This window comes from Somniosus microcephalus, chromosome 16 (genome assembly GCF_052327205.1).
Source record: "Somniosus microcephalus isolate GS21.2 chromosome 16, FLI_Smic_1.0, whole genome shotgun sequence".
NCBI lineage: Eukaryota > Metazoa > Chordata > Chondrichthyes > Squaliformes > Somniosidae > Somniosus > Somniosus microcephalus.
Window position 1 is genome coordinate 83,591,193 of NC_141002.1, and position 21,757 is coordinate 83,612,949.

Here is a 21,757-nt window from a genome sequence, read left to right on the forward strand (position 1 = left end):
ATTAAGAAAGACTTGCACTTATCTACCGCCTTTCACGACCACCGAATGTCTTAAAGCGCTTTAGTCAATGAAGTACTTTTTGAAGTTACTGTTGTAATGTGGGAAACGCAGCAGCCAATTTGCGCACAGCAAGATTCCACAAACAGCAATGCGATAATGACCAGATAATCTGTATTTTGTTATGTTGGTTGAGGGATAAGTATTGGCCAGGACACCGGGGATAACTCCCCTGCTCTTCTTCGAAATAGGTGGACATAAAAGATCCCATGGCACTGAGAGCAGACGGGGCCTCGATTTAACGTCTCAACCGAAAGACGGCACCGCCGACAGTGCAGCACTCCCTCAGCTCTGCACTGGAGTGTCAGCCTAGCTTTATGTGCTCAAGTCCCTGGAGTGGGACTTGAACCCACAACCTCCTGACTCAGGGGCAAGAGTGCATATTTTCCAGACCTAGATCGATAAGGTTTTTTGTTAGGTAAGGGTCTTGGGAGACGTCGAGCCGGTAAATGGAGTTAAAGTACACATCAGCCATGCTCTAACTGAATGGCAGGACAGGCTAGAGGGGCTGAATGGCCGACTCCTGTTCCTATGTTTCCATGCGCCTCGACTGTGCCATTGTGAACTAGTCAGCTTTTCTGACACCACTACAATTTGCCTTTTAATGGTGAGCACGGTTTTCTGATCCCCAGCCAAGTGTACTAAAGACAAGCTCACTGAACCAATCCAAGCTCATTTTTTGTTGGATTTGTAAAGTGTTTACTTAAAAAAACACCCAGCATAATGTATTGAATAGCAATATGGGTGGATTGAACTATGCCTGATTTAGGATGCTAAGAGAAAACATAGTACAGCTTGGCTGCCTGCATTTCTGTCTCCATTTTCAAGTGCTGCTTTCAAAGGGTAGAACCATGCATTGGACCCCAATGTTCAATGCCAGAGTAGGGCAGCAGCAAAGGTTGCGAAGGAGAAGGATTATGCCATTAAAGAAATCCACATTACAATTTTGAACCAGGCTTTCCTCAGCTGCTTAGACATTGTGGGATGATTATCAGGATTTAAATTTGCAAGGATCTGAAATCAGGAAGCACTAAATACATGTACAATTTATTCCACTGTGTATACAATGTATGTGTACCACACTGTTTAATTCATCATTTGGCATGATCTTTTGTTAAATTCTCTGCCAATGTTGTTCCCACTTGCCATTTACTCCCTGCTGCAATAAGGTTTCAGAGGCACGCTGTGCCCTCCTGTATCTTATTCACGTGTCCATGATTCATGCACAAGCCTGGCCTGCTACCGTTTGTAGGTCATTCAGCTGTATGCAAGGTGGGAAAAAAGGATCTCACACTTCAATCTAATCCTGTCTATCAGATATCGATACATGCATTGGTTAGAGAAAAAGAGTGAGAACCCAGGGCAATTAAGCCAACTGTGATTCCCTCATCAGCGCTGCAGTGAGATCAGCTAACCCCTCACAAACCAGAGAAGTCTGTTTTACATACAGATAGCTACCATGGTACTTACCAGAGTCACTGTAATTGGATCTTCTACCTGGGGCAGGAGAATAGGAAGCATTGCATGATGTGCATGCATTCCCATCATTTGGCCTTACTGTCTAAAAAAAGGTAGAACAAACATTAATTAGTGGCACAGTGCAAGACAAAATAGTAGAATATCATGCTGAACTCAGTGGCAAGTTTAACACGAGTTCAAACACAAATAAAGTTTCAATTAGAAATCATTGTACTGGTAAAATTCAATGTAAAATACAACAATGTAAAAGTACACAAAAATGTATCAGGTCTTGTGTACTATGCTGCAATCAGGCCATTTATTTTACTTCAGGGAGAAATGTTACTGCTGGCACTCAAAAGGGCTTAAAGGCTTTTAAATTTACACAAAAACTGCATCACAAGCAGTTTATATTGCATCAAAAATATACTGCTATGAGAAAATGTGCCCAAAGTTTTCAACAAGTCAAGAAAATCTTACCACGAGACAATCTTCACTCCCAAGCTGGTTGGTAATCTCCTTCCCAAGATTGAGATCATTTATAGAATCTATACATCACACAGAAAATCTTGTCAACATAGAAACATAGAAGATAGGAGCAGGAGTAGGCCATTCGGCCCCTTGAGCCTGTTCCGCCATTTAATGCGATCATGGCTGATCATCCAAATTCAGTACCCTGTCCCTGCTTTCTCCCCATATCCCTTGATCCCTTTAGCCTTAAGAAATATATCTAACTCCTTCTTGAATATATTTAATGAATTGGCCTCAACTGCCTTGTGTGGTAGAGTATTCCACAGGTTCACCACTCTCTGGGTGAAGAAATTCCTCCTCATCTCAGTCCTAAATGGCTTACCCCTTATCCTTAGATTGTGACCCCTGGTTCTGGACTCCCCCGCCATCGGGAACATCCTTCCTGCATCTAGTCTGTCTAGTCCTGTTAGAATTTTATAAGTTTCAATGAAATCCCCTCTCATTCTTCTAAACTCTAGCGAATAGAAGCCTAATCGACCCAATCTCTCTTCATACGTCAGTCTGGTGAATCTTCGCTGCACTCCCTCCAGGGCAAGAACATCCTTCCTCAGATAAGGCGACCAAAACTGCACACAATACTCAAGGTGTGGTCTCACCAAGGCCCTGTACAACTGCAGCAAGACATCCTTGCTCCTGTACTCGAATCCTCGCGATGAAGGCCAACATACCATTTGCCTTCTTAACCGCCTGCTGCACTTGCATGCTTAGCTTCAGCGACTGGTGCACAAGGACACACAGGTCTCGTTGAACGTCCCCTTTTCCCAATCTATTGCCATTCAGATAATAATCTGCCTTCCTGTTTTTGCCACCAAAGTGGATAACCTCACATTTATCCACATTATACTGCATCTGCCATGTATCTGTCCAAATCATACTGGAGTTTCTCTGCATCCTCCTCACAGCACACACGCCCACCCAGCTTTGTCTCGTCTACAAACTTGGAGATATTACATCTAGTTCCCTCGTCTAGATCATGAATATTTAATGAATAGCTGGGGTCCTAGGACCGATCCCTGCGGTACCCCACTAGTCACTGCCTGCCACTCGGAAAAAGACCCGTTTATTCCAACTCTTTGCTTCCTGTCTGCCAACCAGTTCTCTATCCAAGTCAGTACCTTACCCCCAATCCCATGTGCTTTAACTTTGCATGCTAATCTCTTATGCAGGACCTTATCGAAAGCCTTCTGAAAGTCCAAATACACCACATCCACTGGTTCTCCCTTATCTATTCTACCAGTTACATCCTCAAAAAATTCCAGTAGATTAGTCAAGCATGATTTACCTTTTGCAAATCTATGTTGACTTTGTCCGATCCTGTCACTGTTTTCCAAGTGCTCTGCTATTACATCTTTTATAATGGCCTCTAGCATTTTCCCCACTACCGATGTCAGGCTTACCAGTCTATAATTCCCCGTTTTCTCTCTACCACCTTTCTTAAATAGTGGGGTTACATTAGATACCCTCCAATCCATGGGAACTGTTCGAGTCTATAGAATTTTGGAAGATGACCAGCAATGCATCTACTATTTCTAGGACCACTTCCTTAAGTACCCTAGGATGTAGATTATCAAGCCCTGGCATATATCGGCCTTCAATCCCATCAATTTCCCTAACACCATTTCCCTACAAATACTGATTTCATTCAGTTCCTCCCTCTCATTAGACCCCAAGTTCCCCAACATCTCTGGGAGGTTATTTGTGTCCTCCTTTGTGAAGACAGAACCAAAGTATGTATTTAATTGTTCTGCCATTTCTTCGTTCACCATTATACATTCCCCTGATTCTGACTGTAAGGGACCTACGCTTGACTTCACCAATCTTTTTCTCTTCACATATTTATAGAAGCTTTTACAGTCAGTTTTTATGTTCCCTGAAAGCTTACTCTCATACTCTATTTTCCTCCTCTTAATTAATCCCATGTCCTCCTTTGCTGAATCCTAAACTGCTCCCAATCCTCAGGTTTGCTGCTTTTTCTGCCCAATTTATATGTCCTCTCCTTGGATCTTATGCTATCCCTAATTTCCCTCGTTAGCCACAGTTGAGTCAGCTTTTTTGTTTTATTTTTATGCCAAGCAGGGATGAACAAATTCTGTAGTTCATCCATGCGATCTTTAAATGTTTGCCATTGCCTAGCCACCGTCAACCCTTTAAGTAATGTTACCCAATCCATCCTAGCCAACTCGCGCCTCATACCATCGTCGTTTCCTTTATTTAAATTCAGGACCCTAGTCTGAGTCAACTACTTCACTCTCCATCTTAAATGAAGAATTCTATCATATTATGATCGCTCCTCCCCAAGGGGCCTCGCACAACAAAATTGCTAATTAATCCTTTCTCATTACATAATACCCAGATCTCTGGTTGGTTCCTCGACATATTGGTCCAGGAAACCAACCCATATGCACTCCAGGGATTCCTCCTCCACAGTATTGTTACTAATTTGGTTAGCCCAATCTATATGTAGATTAAAGTCACCCATGATAACTGCTGTGCCCTTATTGCACGCTTCTCTAATTTCCCGTTTAATGCCATCCCCAACCTCCGCATTACTGTTTGGGGATCTGTATACAACTCCCACTAACGTTTTCTGTCCCTTAGTATTTCTCAGCTCTACTCATACAGATTTTACATCATCAGAGCCAATATCCTTCCTTACTATTGTGTTAATCTCCTCTTTAACCAGCAATGCTACCCCACCTCCTTTTCCTTTTTGCTTGTATTTCCTGAATATTGAATACCCCTGGATGTTGAATTCCCAGCCCTGGTCACCCTGGAGCCATGTCTCTGTAATCCCAATTATATCATATCTGTTTACATCTATTCGCGCAGCTAATTCACCCACCCTATTATGAATGCTCCTCACATTAAGACACAAAGCCTTCAGGCTTTTTTTTTTATAAAACACTCAGACCTTTTAGAATTATTATTTACTGTGGCCATGTTTGATTTACACCCTTGATTTCTCCGACTGCCACTTTTGCTTTTCTCCTTCCGGTCTTTTGCTTCTATCCTTGCTTCCCTTTCCTGTCTCCCTGCACAGGTTCCCAACCCCCTGCCATTTTAGTTTAAACCCTCACCAACAGCTCTAGCAAACACTCCCCCTAGGACATCGGTCCCGGTCCTGCCCAGGTGCAAGCCGTCCAGTTTGTACTGGTCCCACCTCCCCCAGAACTGGTTCCAATGTCCCAGGAAATTGAATCCCTCCCCCTTGCACCATTCCTCTAGCCACGTATTCATCCGAAATATCCTTCTATTTCTACTCTGACTAGCACGTGGCACTGGTAGCAATCCTGAGATTACTACCTTTGAGGTCCTATTTTTTAAATTTACCTCCTAACTTCTTATATTCAGCTTTTAGGACCTCATCCCGGTTTTTACCTATATCGTTGGTACCTATATGCACCACGACAACTGTCTGTGCCCCCTCCCCCTCCAGAATGCCTTGCAGTCACTCCGAGGCAACATACCATCCTGGAGTCTCGTTTGGGGCCGCAACATGTGCTTACAATTGTTAAAATCTGAGGATGCTTTACTTAATACAAAGGGGCATTTTTTTAAATTATGGATTAGACTAGAACTTTCAAAGTGATAGGTAATTTGAGAGTTAATAGAAGTTTCCATAACATTACCATGCTGCAATACAAAGACAATATGACCATAGTTAGAAGGGAAACTTTTAGGGATAGCGTGAATATGTGCAAGTTTCCAACAGAAGGAAAGAAAAACTGGAAATGAGAGAGTGACTTAAGAGGCCCAGAATAGAGGCAAGATTGGAGGCACACAGCTTGAAGATAATTGGTGGGATTATCAAGACCAGAAGACATTTTGGAGTTTAGACATTAGAGGATCCGTAACACAAGGTAGGATAGGACTTGATATGGGTCTTAACTGTCAAAAAGAATGAAGTAATGGAGCGAGTTCCCTCCCCATATAAAACAGGAAATCAAGAGCTGGAGGAGAAGAATGAAAAGACTTACTACAGTAGCTCATCACATCTCAAAATACGTCAATTAATTGCTTTTAAATACATTGTTGCCATGTAGGTAAGCACAGCAGCAAGATCCCACAAACAGTGAAATGATGAGTTAATCTGTTTTTAGCGGTGTTGGTTGAGGAACAAATGTTAGTCAGAACATAGGCAACAAAGATCTCTGCTCTGAATAGCACGATAGCATCTTTTAATGTCCACCCAAAACTGTTGGAACATTTAAGACAGGACCTTGATTTAACATCTAATGGCTGGCTGGCATCTGACAACGTTGTTCCCACTCAATGCAGCACTGGAAAGTCTACTGAGATTATGTGCTCAAATTCTGGATTGAGGCTTGAGCGCAGAACCCTATGATTTAGAAGTGACTGTACTACCAACTAATCCAAGTTGAAATAAACCAGAAAGATCTGCTTTCTCTTTGGAAGAGGTGGCAACTGCACAATCAAGAAGGTGGAAAAAGATTTGCATTTATACAGCGCCTTTCACAACCTCAGAACATCCCAAAGCGCTTTACAACCAATGAAATACTTTTGGAGTGTAGTCACTGTTGTAATGTAGGAAACGCGGCAGCCAATTTGCACATAGCAAGCTTTCACAAACAGCAAGTGATAATGACCAGATATTGATTGAGGGATAAATATTGGCAAGGACACCAGGGATAACTCCCCTGCTGCTCTGCGAAATAGTGCCATGGGATCGTTTACGTCTACCCGAGAGAGCAGACTTGGTTTAATGTCTCATCCAAAAGACAGTACCTCGACAGTGCAGCACTCCCTCAGCACTACACTGGAGTGTCAGCCTAGATTTTTGTGCTCAAGTCTCTGGAGTGGGACTTGAACCCACAACCTTCTGACTTAAGAGGTGAGTGCGCTAACCACTGAGCCACAGCCGACAAGGAAGATTCACAGAATTAACAAGTTGCAGATCCTGGAAAGGCAGGAAGACAGCACTTGAGCACTTCAATAAAATTGCATTAAGCAGCTGTGACACAAGCAGAGACAAAGTGGCTCCAGATACTTCAGATCGATTGAGTCTCCTGATACAATAGGAAGGCTTTTACAAGAAACAGCAAAATAGTAAGTATGATGGAACCAAAATGTAATACCAGATCTGACAGAGAAGAGGGGAGTATAGATCTTGCATGAACACTTGTTACTTCACCAGAAAGGTAGAAGGGGCAAAAGAGTGAAGAAGAATTTTCAAAGACTGTTCCAATTGGCTTATGTATAGTACCATATACAAGTTTAGGTTACAAAGCAACACTTGTTTCAAGATAATCTGTTAAGAAACAGGAGATGCTGAAAAAGGGCAAAGAGCAACTTTGGTCTTTCTTCAATGACAACAAAGCCTTGATGCACATCAAGCAAGTATGTAGCAAGATAAAATGTGTATGCATTCAGTTCTCCTTCATGGTCCAGAACTCCCAAGAACGCAATGGAAAGGCATCTACATGCGAGATCAAGGATGAACCTTTAGCAAAAGTGGGGAACAATTGCAGGGAAGAAGTGCTTAAGCCCACACCAACCTGTCATTGAGTACCCTAGAGGAGAATTCACCCTCAGTGTGTATAGCTTTTTGCCAAAACCCCTCATGAGGGCTTGCATTAAATAGTTGGTAGTTAGTAAGCCTGGCACATCACAATGGACCATGAACACCAAGGTACCTGGCAAGCTGCCCTCTGTAGGGCCTTTCATCACACTAATGGCTTAAGTCCATTATGTCACTGATAAAGCTCAGACTTGAACTGCTGCTGATCATTATCTAGAAGCTGAATACAAGAACAAATACTCAAATCCACGGATCAGTGTCAAGCACAGTTAAGCTGCAACTAAAACTTTGCACACCGATGGAATATGACATGCCCATACTGTGTTCATGGGAGATTGTGGCATTTTGTAATGAATTGTGCAGTTACCAATGCCACTTGTAAGGAGCACCAGATATTTGTTCTCCTTTCCAATTACGGTACCTCTTTAATGACCAATTAGGGACCACCTTTCTTTTTGGGGCTTGGATTAGGGGAAAGAGTGTCTTTTGGGGTTGACGAGTCTCTATGAAGACTTGCTGGTGATAAAGATTGGATCAGAGTTAATACTATGTGGCAGACTCAGTAATCATACCCGATATCAGGCAGATCTACAGTACTGCAGCACACGGTTGATGACTGACAAGACAGCCTGGCTCACAAATGGAATCCAGAGGAAGAGACACGCCACTGAAAGTTGGAGTTCTTTCAACTCTGCTCCAGATAATCATGTAAGCTAATGCCTTAACATGTAGGGTGGTCCTATCTGGACAAAGAGTGGAAAGCTTACTAGTGTTTTGGTAAGCAGCAGTCTTAGCTGGATAAACACCAGCAGTACCCTGTGCACATTTAGTGACCCCCAAGCCTTGGCCAGGTCAACCTGCACTCGAGCTCTCTGCACTTAGATAACTTGTCTTTCTTACAGGGAGACCACGTGCACTGCAAATAGAAATTCTATGTATGTAGATTTCTCAGTAGCTTGGTTTGGAGACTAGAACATGGTGGTAGGTTCCTAGCAGTGTTAGATATCCAACTAACCAAAAAGACAGTGGCCAGAACAGTCCACAGTGACAGGTATGGTGCAAAAGTCCAGATATAATGCCATTACCATAATTCAGCTAATCTAAACTTTTGCTCACTCCCAACTCAAACTATATCCATCTCCTTACCTCCCAGCTCCTCTGACCACTGAGTGTTAAAGGTCATTCAGAATTGACAAGAACTTGGCATTAGTAGCCAATGTATAGATCCTGAGAGTGCAACTTCACTGGTAATGGTCATATGCTAGGTCATCAAACAAGACACTGAAGATGACAATGTACACCCTTCACTAGGCATCCCAGCTGCTAAGGATGCTCAGCTGATGCCTCTTCAAATGGATTTGAAACGTGATAGCACTTGGAGGGCATGATATCTTTCTCTGGCCACTCATTTTCCTACCAGCCTTTCTTGTGATCCAATTATTATTTCAGCAGGCAGGGGTGATGGTGTAGGCACTGACCCAACTTCTAATTCAGGGAAGCACAAACCATTTGCTCTGTAACTACCCATAAGATTTGTAACTGAACAGCATGTAGATCAAACGTGCAGCTCATAATTTTGCTGTTGCAAATTGGTGCCTCAACATACTATGCAACCACAATGATTCTTGGCTTTAAATATTCCCAAAGCACAGATACCTACTTCAAGAAACAATGCCCCATATTTAATGTGAAATTGGTTATAAAAACTAAAGCAATTCAGTGATTGTGGTGATTATTCTTGTTTTATAAGAAGCATTGTAATTGGTTGCCTGTTTTCCTGCCTTGAGATATATGCTGTAAGCTTATTGGTTAGTTGATTCCATGTGACCTGTGCTGGCCATCTTAAATTCAGTTTTCTACAGTGGTTGAGACTGGGTGCTCAACATGTACTTGCTGGTTTTTTAAGGTTAATAAAGCCTAGCTTTTGAAAGGCAATCTACTCTTTATTTCAATTTATTAACCTTTTGCTATAATGGAACGATATCTTCGACCGGAACGATTTAATGCTGACCCTAATTCTGCAGGAGTGGATGATCAATGGAAACATTGGTATCGTACATTTAAAAACTTTTTGGGTGTGTTGGATCAGCAGTCTCTGAATAAGTTGGATATACTAATCAACTACATTGCTCCGGATGTGTATAAGTATATTTTGGACTGTGAAACTTATGAATTGGCTATTGCTACGTTGGAATTTTTTTTTGTTAAACCCAAAAATGAGGTATTTGCACGTCACCTTTTATTTGCCCGTAGGCAGCAGGCGGGAGAATCCTTGGATGCTTATTTACAAGCACTCCAGCGCCTTGGTACTAACTGTAATTATAAGGCCGTGTCTGCAGAAGAACATAAGGAAGAGTCGGTACGGGATGCATTTATTAATGGATTACTGTCTAGATCAATTCGTCAGCGGTTATTAGAAAATAAGACTTTGGATCTTAAGAGTGCTTTTGAGCAAGCCTCTACATTGGATTTGGCTCAGAGAAGTTCAGATTCTTATGCTCTTTTTGATCGGCCTGCGACCGTGGTTTCGGCAGTTCCGGATGAAAGGGAGTTACGTGGATTTAATAGGAGTGGTTTACCAGATTCCGAAAGTTTCTACTTCGGCAGCTGTTGCCTCTAGGATTCAGAAGTGTTATTTTTGCGGGAACGCCCGGCACCCCCGTCTGAAGTGCCCTGCCCGGGAGGCTGTGTGTAGTAAATGCGGCAAGGGAGGTCATTATGCACGTGTTTGCAAATCGGTTGCCTCCTCTGCGACCATTCAGCCTTTAGATAGGGCGTTTATTGCATCAGTTTCTGCGGCCTTTTCCCATGGCCTAAACAAAGCTATAGTTATGGCCCAAGTTAATGGGTTAGAAGTGAAGGCCCTTATAGATACGGGCAGTACTGAGAGCTTTAAAAGTCTTCAGTTTGTGAGGGAGAAGCGTTGAAAATTTCGCCTATTTCCTATCAGGTGTGTATGGCTCAGACGACTCTCACCTCACAAGTAGTTGGTTGTTGCCTTGTGAAATTAATTCTCCTAGGTAATACGTATACTGATATACGCCTATCCGTTCTGCCTAATCTCTGTGCGGACATTTTGATTGGTCATGATGTGCTTCAATTACATGAGTCCCTCAGTCTTTCTTTCGGAGGAACCAAGCCACCTTTGTCTATTTGTGGATTAACTTCTTTATTCATTTCTCCATTATCACTTCTTTCCAATTTGATGCCGGACTGTAAGCCAATTGCTACCAAGTCAAGAAGGTATAGCAGTCAGGATAAAGAATTTATTAATTCTGAAGTTCAACGTCTTTTATCGGAAGGAATCATTGAACCTAGTTTTTTGCCCTGGCGGGCACAGGTAGTTGTCACCACTAGAGACATAAGAAGCGAATGGTGATAGACTACTCTCAAACTATTAACAGGTATACTCAATTAGATGCGTACCCCCTGCCTAAGATTGATGAGCTTATCAATAAAGTATCTCAATATAAGGTTTTTAGCACTATTGACCTAAAGAGTGCTTATCATCAGATTCCTAGAGTGCTTATCATCAGATTCCTATCGCTAAGAGGGACAAACCATATACGGCCTTTGAAGCTGGCGGAAAGCTGTACCAGTTTTGCCGAGTACCATTCGGTGTTACTAACGGTGTCGCCTGTTTTCAACGGGCAATGGATGCTTTTATAAGTGATAACTCTCTCTCTGACACCTTCTCATATTTAGATGACATCACGGTGTGTGGCAAATCAAGGGTGGAGCACGATTTTAATCTAGAAAGATTCCTTCAAGTTGCGGAAAAAGTTGGCTTAACTTTCAATAAAAAGTGTATCTTTTCGACCACCGAGGTAAATTTACTGGGGTATATTATCTCGGGAAACAAGATTAAACCAGATCCAGAACGGCTGCGACCACTGATTGAGTTACCTTGCCCTACTAATTCTAAGGCCTTGCAACGAGTTGTTGGACTGTTTTCTTATTATTCTAATTGGATTGCAAACTTCTCGCAGAAGATCCGGCCCCTTATTCGGGTTACGACATATCCTCTATCATGGGAGGCCAGGATGTGTTTTGATAATCTTAAAAAGGATATCCTTGGAGCAGTTGTGCATTCTATTGATGAGCAGGTTCCCTTTGTGATTGAGACGGACGCTTCCGATTTTGCAATTGGGGCTACCCTGAACCAAAATGGAAGACCTATGGCCTTTTTCTCACGTACTCTGAGCAATAGTGAGCAGAGACATTCATCAATAGAGAAAGAGGCGTACGCAATAGTAGAAGCACTGCGTAAATGGAGACATTATTTATCTGGGCGACATTTTACGTTAGTAACTGACCAAAAATCTGTGTCCTTCATGTTTGATGTCAAACATTTCGGAAAGATTAAGAATGTAAAATAATGAGGTGGAGGATCGAGTTGGCATGCTATCATTTCGATATAGTCTATCGTCCGGGGAAGGATAATGTTGCCGCTGATGCGCTGTCGAGGGCTTATTGTTCTGTGCTTCACGGAGATATGCTTATTAATCTTCATAATGCTTTGTGCCATCCTGGTGTTACGAGGATGATACACTTCGTACGCAGTAAGAATTTGCCCTTTTCAGTTGAAGACGTCAAGCGGATGGCTTCGTCATGCTCTGTCTGCGCCCGGTGTAAACCGAATTTCTTTAAGCCTCAACGAGCTCATCTTATAAAGGCTACTTCTCCCTTTGAACGCCTGAGCGTTGATTTTAAGGGGCCTCTTCCTTCAACGACTCAGAATCGATATATATTTACTGTTGTGGATGAGTTTTCAAGGTTCCCTTTTGCTTTTCCTTGTGCAGATGTATCAGCTGCTACAGTTATTAAATGTCTGACTCAACTTTTTGTCATCTTTGGGATGCCTGCGTATATCCATTCGGATCAGGGAAGTTCTTTTATGTCTTCCCAGTTGAAGGAATACCTCCAGAGTCGGGGAATTTCTACTAGCAGAACTACCCCGTACAATCCCCAAAATAATGGACAGTGCGAACGATACAATGGGGTGATCTGGAAGGCAGTTATGTTGGCTTTGACATCCCGGAACCTTAAGAATACACAGTGGGAAATGGTACTGCCTGATGCCCTGCATTCCATTAGATCATTGCTTTCAACGGCTACTAATGTGACCCCCCATGAAAGGCTCTTCAACTATCCGCGGAGATCCACTACAGGATATTCGGTACCTTCATGGCTTACTATGCAGGGACCTGTGCTGCTCCGACGCCATGTTAGACTGTCAAAGTATGATCCTTTAGTGGAGGAGGTGGAGCTATTGGAGGCAAATTCCCAATATGCTCACATTCGATTCCAAGATGGGAAAGAAAGTACGGTTTCAGTTAAAGACTTAGCTCCTTGTGGTGGCCAGCCCTCTCCTGAGGACATTAACAATAGCCATAATTCAGATAATGTTGATGTCGTCACAGATACTACGAACATTTCCAATCCTATTGCAGACACTTACAATTCTCTTAGTCTGCCCCCGATGGATGTTCATGACCCTCCCAGTCTACCTTCTAATGGGACTTCCAATCCGGAAACCGTTGATAATCGGGATATTGATAGCCTCCCTGCAGAAGATATTTCTGTGTCTCCTGGTATGGGAGGGCAAGGAACTCCATCAAGGCTAAGAAGGTCGACACGAACAAGATATCCGGTCGACCGATTAAAAATGGACTTTTAAAATAATTAATAAATTAATAGTAAAATTTTAAAATTGTTGAAGGCATTATACATGTATTGCTCTAGTCATAAATAACTAATTGTAAACTGTAAAGGCTACCTAGGTTGAAGTATATTTTAAAAAGGAGGGGTAAATGTGGTGATTATTCTTGTTTTATAAGAAGCATTGTAATTGATTGCCTGTTTTCCTGCCTTGAGATATATGCTGTAAACTTATTGGTTAGTTGATTCCATGTGACCTGTGGTGGCCATCTTAAATTCAGTTTTCTATAGTGGTTGAGACTGGGTGCTCAACATGTACTTGCTGGTTTTTTAAGGTTAATAAAGCCTAGCTTTTGAAAGGCAATCTACTCTTTATTTCAGTGATTAACTTACATTTTGTTCTGGTGACCATAAATTAAACAATTTCTCCTCCTGAATTTCCCCTTCCCAAAACTTTTCCTTAAAATAATATACATCAAGTAACTAATGCTGAAACATCAATGCAATTAAAACTACATACCTTCATGGATCACAGATGTCAAATTTTGAGAAAGCATTGCATACAACGTCCTATGAAATACAGAATTAAAAGGTTACTGTAGTTTGCATGTTAAGCCTAAAATTAAACATTCTACAGTATAAGTGATAAATTGTGACTAACCAGCTATTGGACAAACTTTACATTAATTTTTCACTATGCTGTTCCTAAGCAGAAGCTGCTCTCAGTAATAGATATTATTGTAATACTGCTGATTGCTGGTACCAATTCTAGCTCCTGCCTGATGCTACGGTTTTATTCTGGGAGTGGGCTACGGTTTTATTCTGGGAGTGGGCTACGGCTTTATTCTGGGAGTGGGCTATTTGCCACTCACTGCAGGAGGGAATTCCTGATTTGGCAAAAATTGATGATCAGGAACTCTGCCCACAGCACATCGCACCTCATCCTAAAGTGAAGCAACAAGAGCTGGAACCAGCAGTAAGGACAGAGAATATCTCTATGAACTGGGTTGGAGGAGGAAAAAAAAAAAGGGTTAAGAGCACAAATTTGTGTCGGTGATGTGGGAGGGAAAAGTGATGCATGCCTCTAAAAACTTTCATGTTTAAGCCTGGAAATATCATTTGCTGTTACAAAAACACAATGTATTTTCTTATGAAATGCTTTGCTTCTCTATTTTAAATGTGTTTATATTAAATGGATTAATGTCTCTAAATATGAGAAAAGAATTTGATACAAGCATGTGCTCATAAAACATTGCTGGACTGTGGTGGTGAGAGTATGATTTAATGGATAATGACTATTGCCACTTTCATTAAAAAAAATAATTTGTTCTGTGTATTAATTTCAGTTTACTCTTACCCCCTTGTTGACAGATTGGACTGAGAATAGCCATTAAAGTAGGCCGAGTTTTTCAGGCATTAAATACTGAAATATTGATAAGATTATTCAGGGGACTGCACTTCTTGGTAGAAGCACAAGCACGTAAGCAATAAACTGCATTGACATAGTGCCTTTATTGCAGGAAAGCATCCGAAGGCACTTCACACAAGGAATTTATATTGAGCCAAAGAGAGAGATTAAGAAGGGTGACTAAAAGCTTGGTCAAAGTTAGGGCATGGGCAGCAGAGTTTTGGATGACCTCAAGTTTACAGAGGTTAGAAAGTGGGAGCTGGTCAGGAGTGCATTGGAATAGTCAAGTCGAAAGATAAAAGGCTTTTTTTTTGTTTTTTTTTGAGGGTTTCAACAGGAAATGAGCTGAGGCAGGGGCAGAGTCAGGCGATGTTACGGAGGTGGAAATAGGCAGTGATGGCACGGCTATGTGGTCGGAAACTCATCTTCCACCAATCAGAGTACATTCCTTTTGTCCCTACTCAGTCTCCAACCTGCCAATTAATTATCAACCAATGGCTCAAGGTTACCTACTTGAGTGCACTCTCAGTTTTGCTAATCACCTCATGTATGGAACCGCATCAAATGTCTCCTGGATGACCATATAGACACTATCCATAGACACTCCCCTATCCAGCTGGTTAGTGACCTGCTCAAATATTCAACCAGATGGGTCAGGCATGATCTACCCTTCACAGGTTCCTGCTGTCTCTGATCCACTCATACTTGTTCAAATGCTCAGTCACTGACCCTGATGAGATTCTAGTGACTTCCCCACAACTGATGTTAAACTAACAGGTCTGTAGCTTGCTGGCTTCTCCCTCCCTCCCTCCAGTCTTAAATAATGGAGCGACATTTGCAATTTTCCAATCTAAAAAAGGCAGTTCTCAAATCTAGAGAGCTTTAGAAAATTATGAAAAATGCATCTGCAACTTCCCACTTTAAAAAAAAAAAAAAAATACCCTAGGGTTGGAACAATCACATCCTGGAGATTTGTTTACCTTAAATCTCTTTTTTTTTAAAATTATATTACATCCACCAAGTTCCTCCCTTTGACTTATTTTTAAGAACCTGGAACGCCGCCGCAGCAACAACCATTTCTACAGCACTTTTAACGTAGTAAAACATCCCAAGGCACTTCACAGGAGCGTAATCAAACAAAATTTGACACTGAGCCACATAAGGAGATATTTGGGCAGATGACCGAACACTTGGTCAAGAGCTAGGTTAAGGAGCGTCTTAAAAGGAGGAAAGAGGCGCGGAGGGGTTTAGGGAGGGAATTCCAGAGCTTAGGGTCTGGGCAGCTGAAGGTATGGCCACCAACAGTGGAGTGATTAAAATTGGGGATGCTCAAGAGGCCAGAATTGGAGGAGCGTGGATATCTTGGAGGGTTGTAGGTCTGGAGGAGCTTAGAGGGAGGGGGCGAGGCCAAGAAGGGATTGGAAAACAAGGATGAGAATTTTAAACGTAGAGGCGCTGCTTAACCGGGAGCCAATGTAGGTCAGCGAGCACAGGGGTGATGGGTGAATAGGACTTGGTGCAAGTTAGGGCATGGGCAGCAGAGTTTTGGATGACCTCAAGTTTACAGAGGTTAGAAAGCGGGAGCTGGCCAGGAGTGCATTGGAATAGTCAAGTCTAGAGATAACAAAGGCATTTTTTGAGGGTTTCAACAGGAAATGAGCTGAGGCAGGGGCAGAGTCAGGCGATATGGAGGTCAGGAGGTGGAAATAGGCGGTGATGGCATGGATATGTGGTCGGAAACTCAGCTTGGGGTCAAATGACACCAAAGTTGCAAACAGTCTGGTTCAGCCTCAGACAGTTGGCAGGAAGAGGGATGGAGTTAGTGGCTAGGGAATGAAGTTTGTGGCAGGGACTGAAGAGAATGGCTTCAGTCTTCCCAATATTTAGTTGGGAGGAAATTTCTGCTCATCCAGTACTGGATGTTGGACAAGCAGTCTAACAATTTAAGATACCAGCCAAACCATGCTCTTTGATGTGGATAAAAATATTAAAATTGGTTTGAAATTACATAACGAGTCTATAAAGTCTTTCAATCCTCTCCACGTATTCACAACATACATTTTGTAACTTCATATTCAAAATTTACTTTACCGTGGTTCTTTAACTGAAAAGCTCTGCACTCCAAACAAGGGCCTCAGCAGATCATCTGAGCAATGGACTATATGTTGCTGTTTTTCATCATACAACTGCTTGGCCATTATATATTGTCCTAAGTAGTACATTACCTGTCAACAAAAACATGAAAATCATCTTTCAGTCCAAGACTTGAACACAACACTTGTAATGGGAAATTACAGTAGTAAGAGACGACTCAGTTACAACAAACAAATCTTTCCACAGGCAAAAGAATGCCTTGAACATAGTTCATTGGTAAGTGATATTCAGAGGACTGTACTTATTAACCACAGCATGCTTTGATTTGTTTTGCAACAGGATACCGATTGCTACAGCAAATACTAATTTAAGAGTGAATTTTTTGATTTTTGTCTATGGCCTGGCCAACATTGCTCCCTCCACCAACATCACCAAAACAGATTAACTGGTCATTTCTCTCACTTGCTGTTTCTGGGACATTGATGTGCACAAATAGGCTGCTACATGTGTCTATACAACAATGACTGCATTTTTTAAGTAATTAATTGGCTGAGAGTTTAAGAATGTTCTAGGACAGTGGTTCTCAAACTTTTTGGTTGAAAGACCCCTTTTCAAATCGATTACTAATCACAGACTCCCGAAGCAACGTTCACTCTAAGCTGCGCGGTCTGCTGGTCTCACAGCCCAGGACTGGCTTTTCAAATGTGAAATTTGGCACATGCGCGAAACTTTGAATGGGCTGCGCAGTTGTGTTGGGGGGGGGGGGGGGGGGGGGGAGGGAAAGATTGCCCCGAAGAACCCCTTTTCAAATCGATTTGTAATCACACACCCATCTAAATTATAATACTCAAATATGAAAGTGCTGCATGTAAAGTGTGTTTTAATAATGCTTTTAAAGAAAACAGGTATTTACTTACAGCCATCAGTGAACTAGGTAGGTGTGCCTGCTTCTCACACCAATTCTGGGTACTCCACAGCAACAGATGGCCACTATTTGCCACTTAGTTCTGGACAATTTTTAAAGCCATCAGCATGACTCACCACCATACTGTGCCAGGGGCATGTTCAGTAACAGCTGCACTGTGGGATTGTACATGTTTGCATGAACACCTTCAGGCACATGTTTGAAGGGCCTCGCAGGCACTCTGATCACGTGTCAGGAAGATGGCACAAGGTCACGGCTCCAGGGAGAGGAATCTGCTCGACCGGCAGGGAGTGCTCGTTGCAAAGTGAGAGAGAGCTGTGGACCTCCGAGGCGGGCCCAGCCGTTGAGAACAATTAGCAAGAATTGAATCAGTGCTCTTCATAAAACTGACAGGCTTGTTCTAGGAAATAATGTACTCTATAATTACCAGAACACTGGGGAGAACTCCCATGTTCTCCTTCAAATTATGCCATGGGATCTTTATGTCCACCCGCGAGTGCAGACATAGGTTTAATGTCTCATCCATAAGTCAGAACATCCGAATGCTCAGAGCGCTCAGTACTGCACTGGGAGAGTCGGCCTGGATTATGTACTCAAGCCTCTGGAGTGGGTTTAGAATGCACAACCTTCTGACACATAGGCCAGAGTGCTGCCCCTGAACTACAGCAGACACTTGAAGTGCTAACTATTGTACACGTGTGGTTCAACAAACACAAGAACGTAGTTTGCACCCCCAAATATCACTTACAGAATAAATTCACCTCAATTGTAGACTAACCTCCTTCACTGTAAAAGTTTCATTCTGTGCACCTGCAAACTGCAACAGCTTAAGTAAAAGTGGCTTGGGTTTCACCTGAAACATTTGCAGAAAAACATTTTTCTTAAGACAGGTTTAAAAACTACAGCATCATATTCTCAAAGCTTTCTTTGTACAGAACCTATAGCATTCACTAGTCAAAAACAGGCAAAAAAAACACATACGTGACTTTCCTGCTCTGCAGTCAGTATTCGATCATCTTGTGAAGTGCCATGGCAGGTTGTTGGTCCGTTTGTTGCCATTTCTCCAACAGTCCTTTTAAGCAAACATTTGTCCCTTATATATCTGGTTAAAAAGAAACACACTTTAAATCAACCAGCTTGAAAACATTTAAAACACACACAACGCGCTGGGCGAACTCCACCTAACGTGTAAAAATGGGTCGAGCTTCCCCCCTTTTTATAGCCAACCTGACGGAACTGGGCAAGCCTGGCGGGACGTCAGCGAGGTTTCTGGCCAGAGTCCGCCGGCCTGACATGTCCGAGCATGACCCGATCGGCAGAAGCAGCTGAGCCGGAGCTCCTGCTGAATCACCCGGGGGGTGGGAAGGGAGCTCTGCCCGGGCATGCCCGAACAGGGCGGGAGCAAAAACACAGCCCGGCCTTTAAAATCAGCGCTTGCCCAACTCCTGCGAGTAACACCAGAAGGACACGCAATAGAAAAAAAAAATCCCCTCCCTCCCCACACACACAAACCGCTCGCCGTTCCTGGCCCGGGCCGAGCCCTTCCTTCAGGCCGGTTATTTCATTAATCTGACGTGTGGTTTCAGGAGCGCTCCCATTGCACGTAATGGAGGTCGTCGGGAGCCGGGGCGACACCGTCCACGGCCTCGCTCACCGGGCTGCGGCGCGGCCTCCAGGCGCTTTTCCTCTGCAAGCTCCTCGCCTTCCGCTCACCGGGTCCACACCACACGCCAAGTCAGGCGTCTCCGTAGCAACCCCCACCACCTCGGCCTCCTTTTTTAAAATGGTCTTTTATTTGGCAACCCGACAAAGCGCCGACAAATCCTGGTTCCCAGCTACCAGGCCCTGATCCGCCTAGGCCTGGGACTCGGTTCCCCGCTTCCGCTCCATAGTGGTCTCGCACGGCTCCGGCACTCCCCCCCCAACCCAGGTTACAAGGCGGGGCGGGGAGACTCCATGCCTTTCAGCGGCAGAAGCTCTCCTTGCTCAGGAGGGAGCGAGCTAGCTGGGGGAGTAAAATGTAGGCCCGGTTACCATGGAAACCGCCAGCCAACGTCCGCACGTTCCAGGATCCTTATTCAAAACCTCTTTAGAATCTTTCCCGCAGATTCCAAATCGAGTTCTATCGATTAGGGCCGGGCCCCCGCCCGCCGATTCGCGCCAATGTCCTTTCGCCCCCAAGTCTCGCGAGGGCGTCCATTTAATTTGTGGGGTCTCTAATTGGCTTCAGCGCACCTGGGTTTGGCAAAGAGCGAGGGGGAAGACTCCCAGCAAGGGCTTTTTTAAAAAATTCATTGATGGGGTGTGGGCCGGGGATGTGGGATTAACTGAAGTGCACTTGCAGAGAGAGGCCGAATGGCCTCCTTCTGTGCTGTAGCCATTCTATGATTCGACAGGTGTCGCTGGCGAGGTCAGCATTTATTGCCCACCCCTAATTGCCCTGGCGAAGATGCCGGTCAGCCACATACTTGAACTGCTGCAATCCGTGCGGCGAAGGTGCTCTCGCAGTGGCGTTAGGCAGGGAGTTTCAGGCTTTTGACCCGGTGACGATGAAACGGCGATATATTTCCAAGTCAGGGTGGTGTGTGACTTGGAGGTGAAGGTGTTCCCATGCGCCTGCTGCCCTTGTCCTTTAGGCGGTAGAGGTCATGGGTTTGGGAGGTGCTGTCGAGGAAGCCTCGGCGAGTTGCTGTAGTGCATCTTGTAGATAGTACAGTACACTGCAGCCATGGAGGGAGTGAATGTTTAAAGTGGTGGATGGGGTGCTGGTTCTGAGGAAACTGAATGTGAGGGTCAGCTCATGACAAAATCTTGCTCTGGGGTGATGCCCCCCAGCCGACCCCTGGTTGAGTGGCCTGCCGAGACTCATTGCCAATTGCATAAGTAATCATCCTTTGGGCTAGATACTGGTTCGTAGATACCTACACCTACAGAATTGTACTGCATCAAGATTGCTTTCAATAGGGGAGAGAACAAAATTGGTGTTTTTTTTTAAAGAAAGCAAATGACCTATTTTCATTTACATCATTCTTAAGAATAGACCAAGGGAGGGAATGGGATGAGTTGGGGGCAACAGAGTACAGTACAAAGACCAATAAATGCTTACCTTTAGACAGAGGACTCGAGTTATTTTTAAATTCGTTTTATGGACACATTTTACTCCTCTAATCACCCTTCAAGTGCATGCAAAGTAGGATCATGCGGAGATTGTAACAAGAAACAACAACAAAAAATAGGCTGTAATGTAGGTGTCAAATTTTGTTTGATAATGCTTCTGTGAAGCACCTTGGACAGTTTACTATGCTAAAGGCACTATAAATGCAAGGTGTAACTTGGAAAAGGAAAGGTATGGGGAAATGCTTCTTATTTGAAGTTCTTCCCCATTTTGTACAACAAAATAATACTCGAGTGGAATTTATTTTTGATGCTGTGGTACAAAATGTTAAATTTCTTATTGCCAGAGAAAACCTTGAGTCAGATCCCTGCGACCCCACCCACCCCAATATGCATATCCAAGTCTCTCTCTTAGGCGGAACCGAGGATGACTTGCTTCCACACTAAAATGAGTTCTCAGGTGACTGATGAGTCCAATGCGGGACCTACAGTCTGTCACAGGTGGGGCAGACGGTGGTTGAAGGGGCGGGTGGGTGGGGTGCTTGGGTTGACGTGCGCTCCTTCCGCTGTTTGCGCTTGGCTTCCGCTTGCTCCCGGCAAAGAGACTTGAGGTGTTCGGCGCCTTCCCGGATGCTTCTCCTCCACTTTGTGCGGTCTTGGGCCAGGGATTCCCAGGTGTCGGTGGGGATGTTGCACTTTTTCAAGGAGGCGTTGAGGGTGTCCTTGAAGCGTTTCCTCTGCCCACCTGGGGCTCTCTTGCCGTGTCAGAGCTCCGAGTAGAGCGCTTGTTTTGGGAGTCTCGTATCGGGCATGCAGACAATGTGACCCGTCCATCAGAGCTGATCAAGCGTGGTCAAAGCTTCGATGCTGGGGATGTTGGCCTGAGCAAGAACACCGACGTTGGTGCGCCTATCCTGCCAATGGATTTGCAGGATCATGTGGAGGCAGCGTTGGTGGTACCTCTCCAGTG

The 21,757-nt window shown here is 43.7% G+C and overlaps 1 protein-coding gene across 6 annotated transcripts in view; it reads right to left on the reverse strand.

Moving 5' to 3' along the window:
• Positions 1-21,757, reverse strand: part of mdm2 (MDM2 proto-oncogene) — a 44,551-nt gene that overhangs the window by 14,093 nt on the left and 8,701 nt on the right. Inside the window, exons 1-7 of one of the 6 annotated variants that reach the window (XM_086009381.1) lie at positions 19,708-19,869; positions 18,655-18,775; positions 18,452-18,526; positions 16,746-16,879; positions 13,767-13,816; positions 1,996-2,063; positions 1,528-1,618 (exon numbers count right to left, since the gene is read on the reverse strand). In XM_086009381.1, the coding sequence (XP_085865507.1) occupies positions 1,528-1,618; positions 1,996-2,063; positions 13,767-13,816; positions 16,746-16,879; positions 18,452-18,526; positions 18,655-18,732 (496 nt within the window). In that variant the 5' untranslated portion in view covers positions 18,733-18,775; positions 19,708-19,869. The other 5 variants (XM_086009383.1, XM_086009380.1, XM_086009377.1 and 2 more) reach the window with 5 other exon arrangements.